Source organism: Leptonotus elevatus, chromosome 20 (genome assembly GCF_054856555.1).
Source record: "Leptonotus elevatus isolate MCC_2025b chromosome 20, RoL_Lele_1.0, whole genome shotgun sequence".
NCBI classification, from domain to species: domain Eukaryota; kingdom Metazoa; phylum Chordata; class Actinopteri; order Syngnathiformes; family Syngnathidae; genus Leptonotus; species Leptonotus elevatus.
Genome location: NC_141258.1, coordinates 14,811,134 through 14,828,390, shown reverse-complemented (window position 1 = coordinate 14,828,390; position 17,257 = coordinate 14,811,134). Strand labels below are relative to the sequence as shown.

Below are 17,257 nucleotides of genomic sequence, written 5' to 3'. Positions count from 1 at the left end.
CAGTGTCATGTCAATTTGCCCCACCCAAAGAAATATTGTCATGTAAACTTACAAACTGACAGCATCTGTATCTTTAGATAATACACACGATAATAACAAATACAAATGTTTGACCTTTAAAAGAAACCCCAACTGGACTGACAAGTTTGCTCCATATAATTTATTTGGTTGTTACTAACATATTTATAATTGGGTTTCCATTAACCCATTTTTATTTGAATTTTCAAGAAAAGCGAAAATAAAACTGAATGGAAACACTAGAAATTCGAAAAAGGGCCCAAAATTTGCACACACAAAAATCTAAGCTTCAAGGGGGTGGATTTTGAGGCGTTTCAAAAAAAAGGAAAAGGCTAATTTGGGCTATGGAAACAGGTTTTACAAATAACCGCTGTCAAGACCGGATACACGTCGCACGTTTTAACCGGAAATTACGTCCCACAGCAATGGCGGACGATAAAGTAATGTATGTCTGGGGGGACAAAGAAATAGAAAATATTTTTATAATTAATTAAAGAAGCGAATATGAATGCTATTTTAGATGGAAAACAGTAAAGAAACGCTATGTTTATCAAGAATTACAAAAGCAAACTTACAACATCATCGCACGGCGCAGTCGCTTCCTGGTCTTCTTATTCTTTTAAATTACGGGTGGATCACATCTCTATGGTGTATACCGCCACCTACAGCGGTGGAGTCCCCTCTCAATATTCGCAAAAGAAGAACAGATGGAAACAGGCATAAGCTGCATTTGCGTTTTGTGCATTTTCACAAAAGTCGCTTAAAAATTTTGAAACAATTGGATCGAAACCTGACTTATGAGATACATTTTTCAAAAATAATTTCCAGCTGTAAATGATTTTTTTTAAATGAATCTCATAGTTATTTTAGTAAGAACCAAATAAATCATACGGAGCAAACTTGTCATTACAGTCGGGGTTCCTTTTAACAACTGGTAGTCGTTACTGTTGCCCTTATAGTATCGGTTTGGCATACTTTGAACCAAAGTTGACCTACGATAATTATGTTTAACGTGACAACAGTCTGCTTTGTATAATTTCCCTCATTTGTAATGCATGGGTAAATTGGCCATGTGATCAGGACATTTTTCTTAACAGGTCATTGACGGGTGAGTTTGTCCGATGATACCCATTTAATGAATGAATGATCATGTGGTGCGACCAAAAATAAATAACCAATTTGGGACTTTCATTTTGAAATGCATTTAAAGACGGGAGTTTGTATCATCCACAAGACACTCAAGAACTTATGGGTGCAGCCATCAGGTTTGTCCTGTCTTACAACTTTGTAAAAAAGTTACCCTTTTAGCGAACTGGAATGTAGTAGTGATATTTGGACATAGATATTAATTTTGTCCCACAAATATTTGTTTTATCACCATTTTACTTGTGTCGCTTGTTTTATTAAGTTGCCTAATTGCTAGCCTCATAACTTTGATTTAAGTTTAAAATATCATAGCTGCGTTTCCACCGTAGGAACTTCGGGGTAAATTTACAGGGCCAGCCCCGTATGTGCCCGTCTCCACTGCAGGAGCCTTCCCAACCGGGCCACATTTACAGGAACTTACATAGGACGAGCAGAGGTCCTACTCGAGGGTAGGTACTCTGCCGGCCCGATAAATTCCCGATCGGGCTTTCGTGCTGATTGGCTAAAAATTATTTAGTATAAAAAATTATCTGACCTTCATGCGTGACGATGATGTATTCTCGGCTTAAGTCTCTTTCACCAAAACAATTCTCTTAATAATCCTTTGCCTATTTTTGTTCCACGCTACTGTTAACCTTTTCAAATTCTTCATCTAGAAGCCGTCTCCTCTTACTCAAACCATCCATGCACGCCAAGTATATTTAAAAAAAAAAGCAGAAAAAAAACGGCAACCGCCACAAGTTTTTCTCTTTTCTGGTGATTTTCGTCGTGCAGTGCTTGGGTGACGTCACGGGAGAATCCGTCACACAGCGTTTACGTGTCGATCGAAACTCGTGACGTCGCGAAATGGGTCGTACTCCGCAGTGGAGACACAGTCACAAGCGGGCCGGCTGAGAGGACGGTTCCTGTGAAAGTCCCATTCCCGAACGTCCTGCGGTGTAAACACGGCTCGTGGTCTCATCAACCATCATCTGGTGCGACTACTGTAGAAGGCTTTCTATGATAGATCTGCATGTCCTAAATTGTAGATATTAGTAATTTAATATTTAATGCCTTTTTATAATAAATTAACTGTGCTGAGTCTAGTCAAATCATTATCCGTCAATGACCCTAATTGCATTCGCAACATTTTCAGATAAGAGTCAATTGGATGGAGAAAAAGATGGTTTTCTTCATCAGAAAGTTTGGGATAACCTCTTAAGAATTCACATTCTTCTTGCTGCATACATTTATCGACAATGCAGTCTCTGCTGATCATGATAGTCTTTTTAAGGTTTTCAAGGCCAGTGGATAATACTTTAGAAAGATCCTGCGGCTGATCTTGTACGTGTCACCTTGAGGCTTGTTAGGGTACTTTCGGCCATTGTAAATGAATCCCTTTTCGACCTGGAAAACGGCCAGGTTGAAAGCATCTTGCTTAAATGGCTGCCCGCTGTCCAGACACTCCACCAGTGTTTGGACAAACAGGCCCCATCGTTGGGCGTAGTAGTCTTCTACGAGGCCTCCCCACTCTTTGCTTGCATAGTCTTGGATTTCACCACTGGGACCCCACAGAGTGATCTGGTTTCTGGCATTCATATCATAGAGCTGGGCCTCCTCCTCGTCAATAGCTAAAGATCTCGCCCGCTCTAGCCATTTCCCCAACAGGAAGTTGCGATCGCTGCAAAGCAAACGATTGAGTTCTGGCAAAAGGTCGTATATGAGCACCCCTGCTGTGATTAGCAGTTCTGGCAACTTTTGTTTATGAAAGGCATCTGTGATATCCAGGTAAAACGATGTTGTTAGAACTTGTAAGACCTCCCGGGTAACATCAACAAGATCATAGCGGAACGTTTCCTTGGACATGAGGGAAGGAGCCGCTTCCATAATGAGTTTCCACGCTTTGAACAAGTCCGCCGGGTTGTACCAAAGGTTCGTTTGCAAGCGAAAAGACGGCCGGCGCACCAGCGGGCTGTGGTTATGATTTCGATAATGTGGCACGGTGCAGTTGTAGATGCTGGAAAACAGGAGTCTCCATGCGGTGATCAGACTGTCTTGTGTCGTGCCGTAGCGACGTACGGCGTACAGAGACGCCCACTTGGCCAAGTTGACCGGCTCCTTGCGCCACGCCAGTTCGCTCATCAATTCGTACATCACGGGATTCTGCTCGATGCCCTCGGGTGTCATACCAACGCCAACCATGGTGGAGTTGGGGAAATGCAAGGCTTTGAAAGGCCCTGAGTTAACACTCTCGACTGTGCCAAAGAGACCGCTGTTGCCGCCAAAGTTTTGCAGCATGCACCAGATGAAAGGCTGGCCGTAGAAAGACTCAGTGTTGGAGAAAATTGGCTCTGTCTCCGCAAACAAATCTAGCACGATCATCCGTCCAAGGGGCACGCCTTGTAGTAGGGCCTGAATCTGGGCAGGCTTCCAGAAAGCTGCAGCATGCAAGAACAGCCATCCCTGCATCAGCCAAATTGCTTTAGGATCAACTGTGGAGAGAGAGAGAGAGAGAGAGAGAGAGAGAGAGAGAGAGAGAGAGAGAGAGAGAGAGAGAGAGAGAGAGAGAGAGAAAAAATCATGAGAAACAAGAAAGGGACCATTCTAGAACATGGTTGAAATGTTCAACTCAGTAGGGAGTTTTTGAAGGGGGCTAAATTTTGTAACACAGTAGGTCATCTGTGGGTCCCCAAACTGGGGCAATTAATTGTACTTGGAAATTACAACAAATTAAGTTGTGTTCAAGTATAGTTGAGCCACTAAAGCAGGGGTAGGGAAGCCGGTCCTTGGGAGCCACTGTCCTGCATGTTTTCAATGTCTTCCTCTTCCAGCACAGCTCATCAGCAATCTCTGGAGAAGCCCGAAAACAATCCTGTTCATCGAATCAGGTGTGTTGGTGGAGGGAGACATTGGAAACAGGCAGGACAGTAATTTGAGGACCATGGTTCCCTACCACTGCACTCAAGCCAGTTCACCAAACTACAGTTCCGAATGGTAAACCCTGACCATCAGCTAGAGAAATAGTATCAGTATAACCCCCCCTCTCATTAATTAATTAAACAATAATATGAAGAAAATTCCTCATTTAAAGTGCCATGAAAAATTATTTACTCTCTTTAAAAAAAATATATTTATTTATTTTGCAGTTCCCCTACTTTAATGTTCAAGATCAAACAAATGTAAAGATCATACAAAGATAACCTAAATAAACACATAATGTAGTTTTTAAATGGTGATTTGATTTATTTAGGTAAAAAAAACTAACTAAAGCTAGTTGACCCTGTGTGGTGGAAGAGACACTTGCCACCTTACATCATGAATTTACTTAAGCCAGGGGTCTGCAACCTGTGGTTCTGGAGCTACATGTGGCCCTTAAGTCCCTCTCCCCTGTGGATCTCTCTCTAAAAAAATAAAAGGCTATTTTTTATTTTTTTTACATACATATGGCTCTGGCAAAATGGTCCTCATGTGCCCAAAAAAATCGAAATTGAGATGTTCATATAATCAAATTATACACTTAATTCCATTTTAAATGATATATAATACATGGACTTACCTAAAAAAATGACAAAGTTACAGCAATTTTAATGTTGGAAGGTAGAAATCCCTACTTTTGAGAAAAACAGGTTTAAAGTTTTGGTACTTGCATCTTTCAAATGTCCACAGCAACCAGTACCTTAGGAAAAAGATATTAACCTGAAATTTTCAGGAACTCTTAAAATATCAGTGGAAAGTCAATTCCAATAACAGGCAAGGCCATCGTCTGAGATTTGAACACTTTAAAACTTTAGGAAGTTTGACCTCGCAACAGAAGAAATCAGCCTCAAGCTTACAATCCATCTTCCGAGGCATCAGCCAAAGTTTGGTTATTTTATTGTTGCTATTTGTGGTTGGTATTTTCTTGCGTGGAAAGTCAATTCCAATAACAGGCAAGGCCATCGTCTGAGATTTGAACACTTTAAAACTTTAGGAAGTTTGACCTCGCAACAGAAGAAATCAGCCTCAAGCTTACAATCTATCTTCCGAGGCATCAGCCAAAGTTTGGTTATTTTATTGTTGCTATTTGTGGTTGGTATTTTCTTGCTTAAATGAGTTAATATTACCACAGTGGGAAGTTTGATTTAATAATTTTATGTCAATTAAAAGGGTTTTTGCCATTTGATGTGGCCTGTGATAAGTGCTTTACTGATAACTTATTATGCATGAGTATGCAGACTCCTCTTTGTCTACTGTTATAAGAGGCAGAGTACACTTGAATGAAATTCTTGTCAATAAGTAATTTTTCTTCTGATTTATGTATGTGGTTTTCTTGTAGGAGACAAATATCTGCTTTTAATTTTGAGAGATGGTCTAAAATTTTATTATTTTTGCCTGTGAGAGAGCGCCACACACATTCCAGGAAACCAGAGCTAATTTATGCATACAGACAATATAAAGTCAGTCCTGTGTGTATATCTGTGTAAGCTGCTTGTTAATATTGGCTTGTTATAGGATGGAATCAGAGTGGTTTATGTGATTTGTGTGAATGGAGAGGTGGCTTGTAAGTGAGGTTACTCATAACTTTTAATTCCCAACTCGCTGTGAGTGAAGGAGCAGATATATGGTAAAAAAAATTACCATATGTCCATAAAATTGCCAAAAATGTCAGAAATTTGACAGATAGGCTAAAAAGTCTGACAAACCAAGTATGAAAAATTACACCAAAAAAAATCTAGTGACAACTCATTCAAGAGGTCAAGGACAACTAAACCACCAAATGATTCCCGAGCGCGGCTCCTGTTGCTGCTCACCGCTCTCTCAGGGTATGGGTCAAATGCGGATAAAGAATTTCACCCCACTTAGATGGGCGTGACAATCAGTGGTACTTTAACTTTTAACTTTAAATTCAAGAACTCACCAGCAGTCATTGCGGCGAAAACAGCTCGACTGACAGCTGACAGGTAGGCGGGGTCTGAGGAGGGCGGGATCATCTCATTGAAGGTGTCCGTGTTGTAGATGTGATTCGTCCCAAATTGTTTGACCACCTGGGAAAGATAGAGGGAACCTAGCTGGAGGAAAAGTGGGTCCCTGGGGTCCAAGATATAGGAGCATGAGAAGCTGCAGTTGAAATGAGACCATGGACCCAGTCTTGTTACATTTGCCTCTGGATGCAACCTGAAATTCAAAATCACTTCAGTAAAAGGTGCCATAGTAATACTCTTATTTAACAAGCCACAGAGCAGACCAGGGCGACCTGGTCTTTATGAAGTCAAAATGTAATAATATTGGTGGCATTGGGCCAAAACCGCATTAGACACAATTTGGCAAATTTTATATATTTAAAAAAAAATAATGCATTTGTATGTGGGTGTCGTTTTTCCGAAATATTGACCAATCTCAAGTGATGAAAACGGCTTGTTCTCTTTGATGATGCAATATTAAAGGATGGGAAAAAAAGCCCTGTTGTTTTTTGGATCTCCTGAAAAGTGACGATTTTGGAGGTAGAAGGTTTTGGCCCGACGGCAGCGATATATACAATATGCATAGCTTTTATTTTGAAACTGGTGCTTTTATTTTGATACATATGAGTGGCACAAGTCAGCAAGAGCAACTTTTGACCCCTCAAGCAATATTTTTCAAAAGTGTGATTAGCAACAATTCCAACATTGGTCCTCATGTTAGCAACATTGTCAAGTTACATCTTATTAAAATAATACAATTTACTAATTTTTATAACAGACCTTAATGCAGGGGTGTCAAACTCATATTAGCTCGGTGGCCGCATGGAGGAAAAACCAAGTGGGCCGGATCGGTAAAATAATGGTACTTAAAAACAATTGCCGTCAATTGTATGCAGAATTTCGCTATTTGTGGGCCAGCCCTAAATTACGGAGCTCAACTTTAATCAAATTGTTTGAAAAAAATAACACGAATGCAAATGGAACGCTGCAACACTTTGCCTGTATGAGTTCTGGACGTGTTAAATCTACCCGTTTTGAAAATAAAAATGCCTTGTTGTAATGTATTAAAATAATGTGTACTTATATTTTTAATTAGCATCAGTATTCCGATGAGTGTCCTACAAAGTGTTGCGACGTCATCATGCATTATACTGCGTTTTTCCACAAATTTTAATTTCAATATATACAGGGGATATAAAAAGTCTGTTCAAATGTCGGGTATTTTTGGTTAAAAAAACACACACACACACCAAGATATAATATTTCCAAACTTTTTCCACCATTAATGTGACCTGTAACATGTAGCAACAACAACTACAACTCAATTGGAAGAAAAATATTTTCAAGCAGAGAAGTAAAAATAAACTTCTACTAGGGATGCACCTATTGATCGGCCGGCCGATTTATCGGCCCCGATTTCCTTAGTTTTGGGGGAATCGGTGATCGGCCGATCCCTTAAATATAAACTCATCTCCCTCCTCAGAGGTCTGGAAAAAGTCAGCCACTGTCCTCTTCTGCTGAGATGACTAATTTTTATTTCAGAGAACTACTTAATTTGCAGTTAAAACAACCCGTTTGTATTAGTTCACAGATATTGTTGAATGTTTTCCCCCCAAAAAATCTGATTGGACCTCTGAAGGTGTATGCTGCTTATTCTGAAAAAAAAAAAAACAATTTGGATCGGAAAAATCGTGATTGGCTGGTCAGACGTTTTAAAAGATCGGAGATCGGTGATCAGCCAGAAAATTGTGAACAGTGCACCCCTAACTTCTACGATAACGTGTGCACCCTCCTATAACTAGTGTGGATGTGGCTGTGTTCAGTATTAACTCTTTGACCGCCATAAACGTTATAAAACGTTTAGCATAAACCTAGGGAAGGGCGCCGAGGACGTTAACCAATCACATTCAAACTCATGTTTAAAGTTTAACCTTAGTTTCAAACTTATGCAAAAACACACTTGAAATCTCCCAAACGCAATTGAGAAAATGTTATGGAAGAAGCAAAGGTTGAACTTTTTGGCCATTATTCCAAAAGGTATTCCTATACCAACAACAATGAAAAAGGATACAAAACCTACAGAGAAGCATTGTCGTGGCAACATCATGCTTTTGGACCTTAGCTAAAACTGGGGCTGTGGCATGTATGTGCCTGTATGTGCTGACTCCAATTTAACATACTTTTGAAAGTTAATGGCTAATTTTGGACACAGTCACTTCTCCAGTTATGAGAGGGTGTGCATACTTGTGATACTTGAAAAAATAAAAAATAAGTTCAGTTGAGTTGTACAAGTTATAGGTCACATTAATGGTGGATTTTATTTGTAATTATCTTAGTCTTTTTTTTAAATATACGTATATATAAAAATAACTTGGCATTTGAAGAGGGATGCATAGACTTTTCTTTTCATTTTTAATATTGCTAAATCATTTGAATATTAATAAGAACTATTTGCAAGGACAGAAAAACGTAAAATGTATTTCTTTACCTGAGGATTCCCTTGGGGATGTTCCCAGAGAAGGCTGGCAGCACTGGAATCATGCCAAAAGATCTCATTCGCGCTAAGATTTTAAACTGCAAAAAAATAATAATTATCATTTAGGTATTTTAATCACAAGGAAGTCCAGCAGAATGTTACTGTAAATAGCTGTATGTAAATTGTTGTAGATAAATATTTTGGCCATATCTATAAGCAAATCAAATCTTCAAAACATCTCATATGTTTTAATCCTTTACTGAGCACTACTTTGTATCATTCATATTGATCGTTCCATTTGTTACATCATGTTTTAGAATAACAGCAGTAAAAGTATGAAGGTTACATTACTTGGAGGGTCAGCTGGTTCACATGCCAGGACTGTGGCAGCGGTCCGCCAAACTCAAACATGTTTCCCATGCGATTCCAGCTAAGAAACGCCGGGCCGGCGAAGAATTCTTCGATTTCTGATTGGTTTAAACCAAGAGCGCGGTAAACCTAAAAGGTATATTTGGCACACGTTAGTGAATCAAAGAACAACATAGTGTTTCACATTCAAAAGGCCCTTCAAAAAATTACAGATTTGTAATTTATACAACAAGTAAATGTTTTTCTGAGAGTTGGAAGAAGGTACAATTAATACAACAGCGTATTAGGGCCACGTATATATATATATATATATATATATATATATATATATATATATATTTTTTTTTTAGAGGGCAGGGGCAATATTCAGAGAAAAAAACTCGCAAATTTGCCACTTTATAAACTTGCAAATTTGCCACTGTATAAACTCGCAAAGTTACACGTTTTTTTTCCGCAAATTTGAGACTTTATAAAGTGGCAACATGTTATCATCAGTCCTATGTAGGATGTGATTAAGCAAGATTGTATGGCATGACTTATTGACATATTTACACACTTATTTGCAGGCACGGTACTGCACAGGGGCTAGGGCGCGCTATAGCCCCATCAGAAATCTGTGTAGTGAAGTCCCTCCAGCATTGTATTTGACATTTTTCACTTGTTTGTTTTTTTGTTGAATATCTTTGGTCAAATTCAGTTAAAAGCCATTTTATATTGAACATGCTCACGCTGTGTATCATGCCTTGATTGACACACACACAAAAAAGAACAAATCGATTATTTTCTCAACCCTAGAGCGTGAACCTGAAGATCAAGAGATCAGAACTTGTCTTAAGAAGGGTTTTGCTCTTACCTCTTGCCACAGGGCCTCTTCGCCAGTAAAAGCCAATGGAAGATTGATTCCATTAAGCGCCATCCAGTCAATCTCTCTCTCCCACCTCGGCCAGTCCCACCACACAGACGAATAGCTAGCAGTGCAGACATTCTGATAGTAGCGGAATCTGGGTACAGACCAAATATTAAACACATAAGATGAAACATGTTTTGTTACAATACACTTTTTTTGTTGCTGCAGTCAGCCTCCTATTAAAAAAATGTCACTTGATGGTGGTGCACAGGTTTTATTATTATATTTTATTTTACTAATATAAATATAGATTATAGAATATAGAACGCCGAAATACAGTGAGGTCAGTTTGAAGCGACAACCTACGTCTTGACAATGTGTTGCATTTTAAGATTATCGAAGGTTTAATGTACTGGTAATAGTTGTATTTTGTACTGCCCGGGGCGGTGATTATCTAAAGCAGAAGTCAAGTGAGGTTGTTTTCATTTACTAAACGTGATTGTGAGCCTCTATGTTGAGAACATACAGTTGAGTTGAGATGAAAGCCCCTCCCCTTTGTTGCTGCTTGTTAGCGCGCCTCTCTGCCGACTACAGAAGCCTTTAATGGAGCTTCAAACTAGTGGCGTCAGAGCAAGTGTTGGTGGGTAAAGCCACAACAGAAGGGCAATGGTGATGACAGGGAGAAAAATGTGATGACGACCATAGGAATGTGGGAAATCGGTGCACGAGTCTACGTCCTGGCAGCTCAGTACAAAATAGCAAAACAGACAAGAACAAAAGAAGACTGGCATGTAAACTTTATTTGTACATTTGTCCCTGCTTCTATCACTATTTCTTGTCGTTACCTCATTTGCTCCCAAAAACGTTCTACTTTAAATATTACCATGCTCCCAAAGACTTATTTATTATTTTTTTATATATGGTTTTTTTTATGATAGAGCATACAGAAGGCTTTGATGCAGCCTCTGGACTAAAGAGAATTTGAAACAATGGTACTTATTACAAAAACGACCAGCAGGTGGCAGCAGAGTATAAGAGATCAACCAGGGCCATGTTGCAAAAAAGCTATTTTCCCCCAATGTTTTAAACAGATTTGTAAATAATGATGAAATTTAGCTATATTCTAATGCCAATTGCTGCAAAAACGGAAACAGAAATATATGTTTTTTCCTGCTGAAGGAAGAGACCCCGATCTTTCTTTTGGTAGGTTCCAAGTTTTATAGCAATAGAACACAATATTCTGTGGACCTTGCAAAATCAGTCAAAATCCAGTAAAACAGCCAGGAGCGAAGGGCGGTTGCTTCAGTGAAAATGGCTGGGAGTGAATGAATTAAAGGGGAGCAGTCAGTTTTTGATTATCATTTTTTGCTGTTATTAGTACAGTATTTTTCGGACTATAAGTCACTCCGGAATATAGGTCACACAAGTAAAAAAATACATCATGAAGAAGAAAAAAAACAAACACTAGTCACATTGTACTGTACTAAAAGTCAAATTTGTATTTTATTTATACATATTTATTTGTTTTATTATTTATACATATTAAGTTATTTTACAAAAATGTTCCCTAATTGTGTTAACTCAAGTTCTGGTGGGTTTGTTGTGACTGTATTGTATTGCTGTTAATGTTTTATGTTATGTTTGTTTTATGTTGTGTTTCTAAGGCAGCTAAAGCTGTTTGAAAGTGCTATATAAATAAAGATGACTTGACTTGGTTGGATTTGAAACTTCTGCTTCTAAGCATGGAAAAGTTTTTTGTTTTAGTTTAAAATGGCTTACCTTAACTAGAATACTGCCTCACATTGTGGCTAAAGGTAGAATTCTGGTCAGTTTTTGTGTCTTTTCGGGTTTGGCTTAGTTAGTTAATGTACCAAAAGTATTTTCCAACCGCCAAAAGAAAGTAGAAGAAGTGAAAGAAGAAATAGAAAAAGAAGAAGTAGTAGTCACGTCAATTAACGTGTGACGTATGTCATTAATTTGCTGCTATCTTTTACGGCAAATAGAGGTACATTTTCTATGAAGAGTTTGTGTATAGCTCAACTAGTTTGTAAAAAGGGACGTACATAACTCCATGTTCCACAGTACAGGTACAGTATAGACATTGAGTTTTAAAAGGCATACGAGAAGTTGGCAATATTCACACACACCAACAAAATAATAATGTCAGTCATTTGTGCAGGCATGTCAGTATTGCTGGCTGGTAGCATGAACATTCATGAGTACTCAGTCCATTGAACTAAGGCTAGTATCGCCCCAATATTAAAACCTGATACTCACCCAACTCTAGACTCAAATCTCAATGCCAACAAGAAGCAGACATTTGCCACCCAAACTCAGATAATACTTGACAAAGCAGAGAGAATATCTCTGTATGTGTTCCTGACGTATTTGTATTTAGAGTCGTTTGTGGGTTTACAATGACAGCAACATAAATGCCAATTTACATTAGTCTGTCTATGATTTTTTTTTTCTTAAATATAGAATGTTCAATTGTATTACAGTATGCGTGTTAGTTTTACAGTCAACTTCAACTGGGCTTGACATACTGAAAAAGGGATTTATAGCTCACACGCCATACTGACTCCTTGAGGACAACCAAGACTAAACGGGCCCAAGATGAGAACCACAAGTTTGACACCCCTGCCTTAGACTATTATACAGTCATGGGAAAAACAAATGGTGCCACACTTTGCCATGCTTCACATGGCTTGTTGAGTCTGCGCACATGACATAGCTGGGGTGAGATGATGCGGGTCTAATTCACAACAGTTAATTGAGAGAAATGGTCCTTTTAAAGGACATAGCCGCCACAAGTTTTCATTGCACCCCTGGTAAACAATGAAACATAATGTGAGTTACAATGCTCTATTTGTTATGCACCCATGTTTTTTTTATGTGCCCAGTTGCAATGATGGGTGTCGTGCTACTCAAATACTGCCACATATACAGTTGCTGAACACAGAAGCAACACTGACTTGTCATTCATGGCTGATGAAAATTAAGTATTTGGGCATTCTTGGCCGATGGTAAAATCCATACTCATCTCTCCCTCTATGATGCATCCCATGTACTCCAGTCTGAAATGGATTCTGTGGAAAACCACAGCCAATGATTGTCCACAAACCTCTAAAGTTGGGTACAAAAACCTTGAAAATTAATAAAGAATGTCGAGACGGGTCTTTCCATGTCAATTCACACAAATCCCCAGAACCTCCCCAGTGGCAACTCTTCAATTTGCCTGATTTTTCAATTTGTGCCTTATGATGTCAAAAGAAAGAATCTGAAATTTGAGCCTCCTAGCTCAAACTGTTTTCAAGTTATGGCCCTTCAAAATGTGGGTGCCACACCCACTGTTGGGATCCTGGAATTGCACACAAAATCTTGGAGGCCCACATATTTTGTTTTAAGGTAAATACCGACCGGTAAATTGCTATATCTACTGTATATCAGAATCTTCGCTTACAAATAGCATATACAATTTTTAGAGATCATAACCCTTTAACCCTTTAAAGATAGAGTCCAAAGTTTTGACAGTTTCTGTTTGTAAACAAACAATTTAAAACAGACTCCTCCCATAGCTCAAAACTGACTAGCTCAACATCTGCCTACAGTGACACAAAATACAGGCTCTGGGGGGGGGGGGGGGGGACAACAAAATCACCACTACACATTAACAGAAGCCCAGAGGCGTTGATTATATCGTATAAATCCAGTGTTTATTTCTGAATGAAAACTTTGGACTCTACCTTTAACTCTTTGACTGCCAGACGTTTTCAGAAAAGGGATGCTGTCAGTGCCAGCCGATTTAAGCATTTTGACTGATCTTTCAAGGTCAACACACATACTACCAAATGAAAGATTGAACTTTCATCTTTCATTAGAAAAAAAAAGTTTGTTTCTACCTTATTCCGTTCTTTAGTAATCAACAATAGAAAATGGTTAGTTTCCATACGAATGCGCTTGTTTTGGACCAAAATACGGAGAAATCAAGCTTTTAGTGAAACGATATTATTTCATGCACTCTAGTGAATTTGACACTTCTTTTTGTCCATGAATGATGCCACAAACACCTAAATAGTGCTTTACTTCTATAAAACACTACCACCAAGAATGAGTTTTGATGAAATGAAAGTTTTTTGATAGCAAAATACGTTTATTTACATTCAACAATGTAACAATTTGGCAAACTATTTACAAATGTGTGCAACTGTGGTGCTATTTACAAATATGTGGATGTTTCAACGACAGTTTTTCTTTTTGTGTAACACTCCCCTGCGTGCAAGGAGACGCAACATGATTTGCACAACAGATTAGTTTCACTGCGATTGCCTCTTCGCGTGCAGAAGCTACACTTTCTTGCAGGCCGTTTTTTCCGGGGAATAGCAAGTATATACTGCAGTGTGTGTTGCCATAAAGTTTAATATCAGGATCATGTTACGGTTACGTTACGGTGGTGTTACGTCTGGCTTCCTCATGTCCTTCAGTTGCTATACCGGGTGGTAAGAGATGTTCTGATCCATCTTATCCACTCCATTCATGGTGGCATCGTAGTCCAGAACCAGTGTCTTCTCCGTGATCAGACTGTACCCGCTCCTCCGATGAATATGCATTGGACTCGGGATACTCTTCATTGTCCGACCGAATGTCCGCTTGTGCAGCTCCGGCGTTAGCAGCGCTAGCCGGTGAGGCTTTATGACGTGAGAATAAAGGCCGCGTCCAACTGTGGCGTCAACCTCGGGATTCACCATCATCATAATCATCATTAATGTGCATTGGTCGATGCTTTTCGACAACTCTCCATCGCCCGATCGAATCTCCACTTGTGCAGAAGTACCCGGTCGGTTGTGCTACGCGTTTTCCGGCGTTAGCAGCGCTAGCCAGTGAGGCTTACTACGTGATCATAACGGTCGCGTCAAGGCTTCCAACTTTGGCGTCAAGCTCGGAGTCATCATCATCGTCGACATCAATGCGCTTTTTAGTATTGATCGATGCTTTCCGTCTTTGAAAAAAATGCTTAAGTGTGAACTGCTTGCAACCGGTCGCCATTGTTGCATCATCACACTATCACACATCAACACTCTAGCTCCGCCTCACGTCTTCTACTGACGCCCACGGTGGGCGGCCCACCCAACCTTGTGCAAAGAGTCATCGCTGCCATCTAGGGGCCAAAACGAGTCATTAAACTAACTAAATCTGCTTGATACTTGATACACAGCTGCCCAAGGCTTTCCTCCACCGGTTTCCAAAAAAACCCCCAAAAAAAACATAGTGAACGTCTTTTAACGTCCTCGGCGCCCCTCCGTAGGTTTTTACTAAACGTTTTATAACGTGTATGGCGGTCAAAGAGTTAAAAGTGGATTTTTTAATGACACAATACTTGAAAAAATAAAAATAAAAAAACATGTTGGAGGACACCCCAAAATAAAAATATCTTGAAAATATTTTGTGTTGGTAGGGTTCCAACTGATTTATCGTCATATTTGGAAACTCTACTATGTATTTAGAGAGTTTAAAAGCACAGGAGGGCTCCAAATATGGCTACAGGACCAAGTGACCATTTCGGACCCCCTACTTCAGGCCACTGGTTGGCCATGTGGGTACATGATCAGAATAAGATTTTTACACCATCAACAGTCGCCTGTCATCGACATTTGGAGCTAGTAAAAACTTTGATTATCCAACTCCTTCACTATATGGCTAAAGTAAAGCCTTTGCATATGGTACTATTTTGGGATGTTTTTTCAAAAATCCTAAATCCATAAAGTAGGTCAACTGTTGTTTTAACTGCCTATTCATGTTTCGGAAAGTAAAGACAGACCCACATAATTAAAAATATTGTACCGATTATAACAAGGATAGCTTTATTTAGTTTTTTGTTTTTTGAATACCTTGTTGGCCTTGAAGTCACCCTTATGCTATTTAGTGTTGCTGTTCTACCCTGGTTGCTGTTTGAATTTGATGAGGACCATGTAATTTTGCTATTCATTGACAAAATGTGTGTGTGGGGGGTCTTAATTGCAGATCAAAAGTGCAGGTGCAGGTCAAATAAGTAGTACACTGATCCTGCTACTTTGCAGGTCAAAAATGACCCATAAGACAATCTTTGTAAATGATGGGGTCGATGTAGAAAAAGTCATGCAATTTCTAGTTGGAAAAATATAGTCTACCGTATTTTTTTTTCTATAGCTAAATATGGTAGCTTCAGCTTGACACTTTTGGCAGGCAACACAAGCCACTATGGCACGTTGCAGTAAAGTAGCAAAAATTATCAGAGATGTTTAATATACAGTGAGTTGCATTGTTTTGTCAGAACATACCGTACCTACGGGTCAGTGTGTTGACAGACCGACAATAGACACGGGTGAGACAGAAGGGTCACTGACCTGTGTTGGGTGTTGATGCGGAGAACACCGGAGAGTTTAGGAAGAGGACGAGGCAGATCCAACTGATCCCCGGACCAGGAAACGTGGCAGTTGCAGAAATATTTCAAGTAATTGTAAATCCCAGATGCCACGGACACTCCGGTGTTGCCCGTGGCGACTATCTTGTTGTTTTTGGTCGACTTGAGTTCACACACATCCAGGCTGTCGTTGGAGAGGCTCCTGTTCACTATAACGATGAACTCAGTGGATCTGTTCCCCAGCAGTCGTCTCAGCAGCTCCACCACAGCTCTGCCCTGTGTCTTGTCGCTGGCTTGCGCCTTCAAGTGGTCCAAAGTGGGAAATTTACATGTCGCGGTTACGCACAGGTAGAGAACGACGACAACCAGGCTGCAGTCACTCCTGTACGACATTTCGACCCCTTCGACGGGTTTCCCACCGCAGTTCAAGTTTAAAAACAGCACGACTGCTCCATTTGTAGTTAATCGGGAAGCGTTACGTTCCAGAGGAAATGCTAGCCAATCAGAAGAGGCCTAACTTTTTGTGTTATAACTTGTATCCAATCAAAAGAAGGAAACGCATAGTTTCTAGGCTGAACTTTCGTGAATCATGTGATCAACAACCAGTCACATGATGCATTTTAAAGCGCTGACTTGATTTCTGGTATGCACCTCACTGGATATACAATATATCATTTTATATTATAACGCTCAGTAAATAATATTAGCATTTCCTTCATATTAGTTATCTTTAAATATATAATGTGAGATAGATCAAGACAACAAAATTTCAAATGATCAAGTCTTCTCTACTTTAATGGTCTTTACTTTACTGTTAATCGTTTACTTAGCTTGATTATTAAAGTTTATGTGACGTGCTCAGTGGTTATTGTTAGTAATGCTACCCTCTTGTGTCCAACTTTTAAACTGAATCCAGTACAGAGCACACAACAACATTTTCACTCAATAACAATAAACTACATTTTCGTTCCTGTATAACGCTCAACCCACTTGCATGGTCAAATAATTAACAATTTATAAACTGCAGATAAACACAAACACACTGTATAGTCAGAATGGAAATATATATCACTGTAAAAATA

At 39.4% G+C, this 17,257-nt stretch overlaps 1 protein-coding gene across 1 annotated transcript in view; it reads right to left on the bottom strand.

Moving 5' to 3' along the window:
- Nucleotides 1-16,643, bottom strand: part of naglu (N-acetylglucosaminidase, alpha) — a 19,559-nt gene extending 2,916 nt beyond the window's left edge. The window contains exons 1-6 of the mRNA XM_086065296.1: nt 16,159-16,643; nt 9,782-9,929; nt 8,911-9,057; nt 8,572-8,657; nt 6,041-6,297; nt 1-3,635 (exon numbers count right to left, since the gene is read on the bottom strand). The exon at nt 1-3,635 is cut by the window's left edge and continues 2,916 nt beyond it. Of these exons, the coding sequence (XP_085921422.1) occupies nt 2,419-3,635; nt 6,041-6,297; nt 8,572-8,657; nt 8,911-9,057; nt 9,782-9,929; nt 16,159-16,568 (2,265 nt within the window). The 5' untranslated portion in view covers nt 16,569-16,643 and the 3' untranslated portion in view covers nt 1-2,418. The remainder of the gene's footprint in view (nt 3,636-6,040; nt 6,298-8,571; nt 8,658-8,910; nt 9,058-9,781; nt 9,930-16,158) is intronic.
- Between the last annotated feature and the right edge of the window lie 614 nt (nt 16,644-17,257).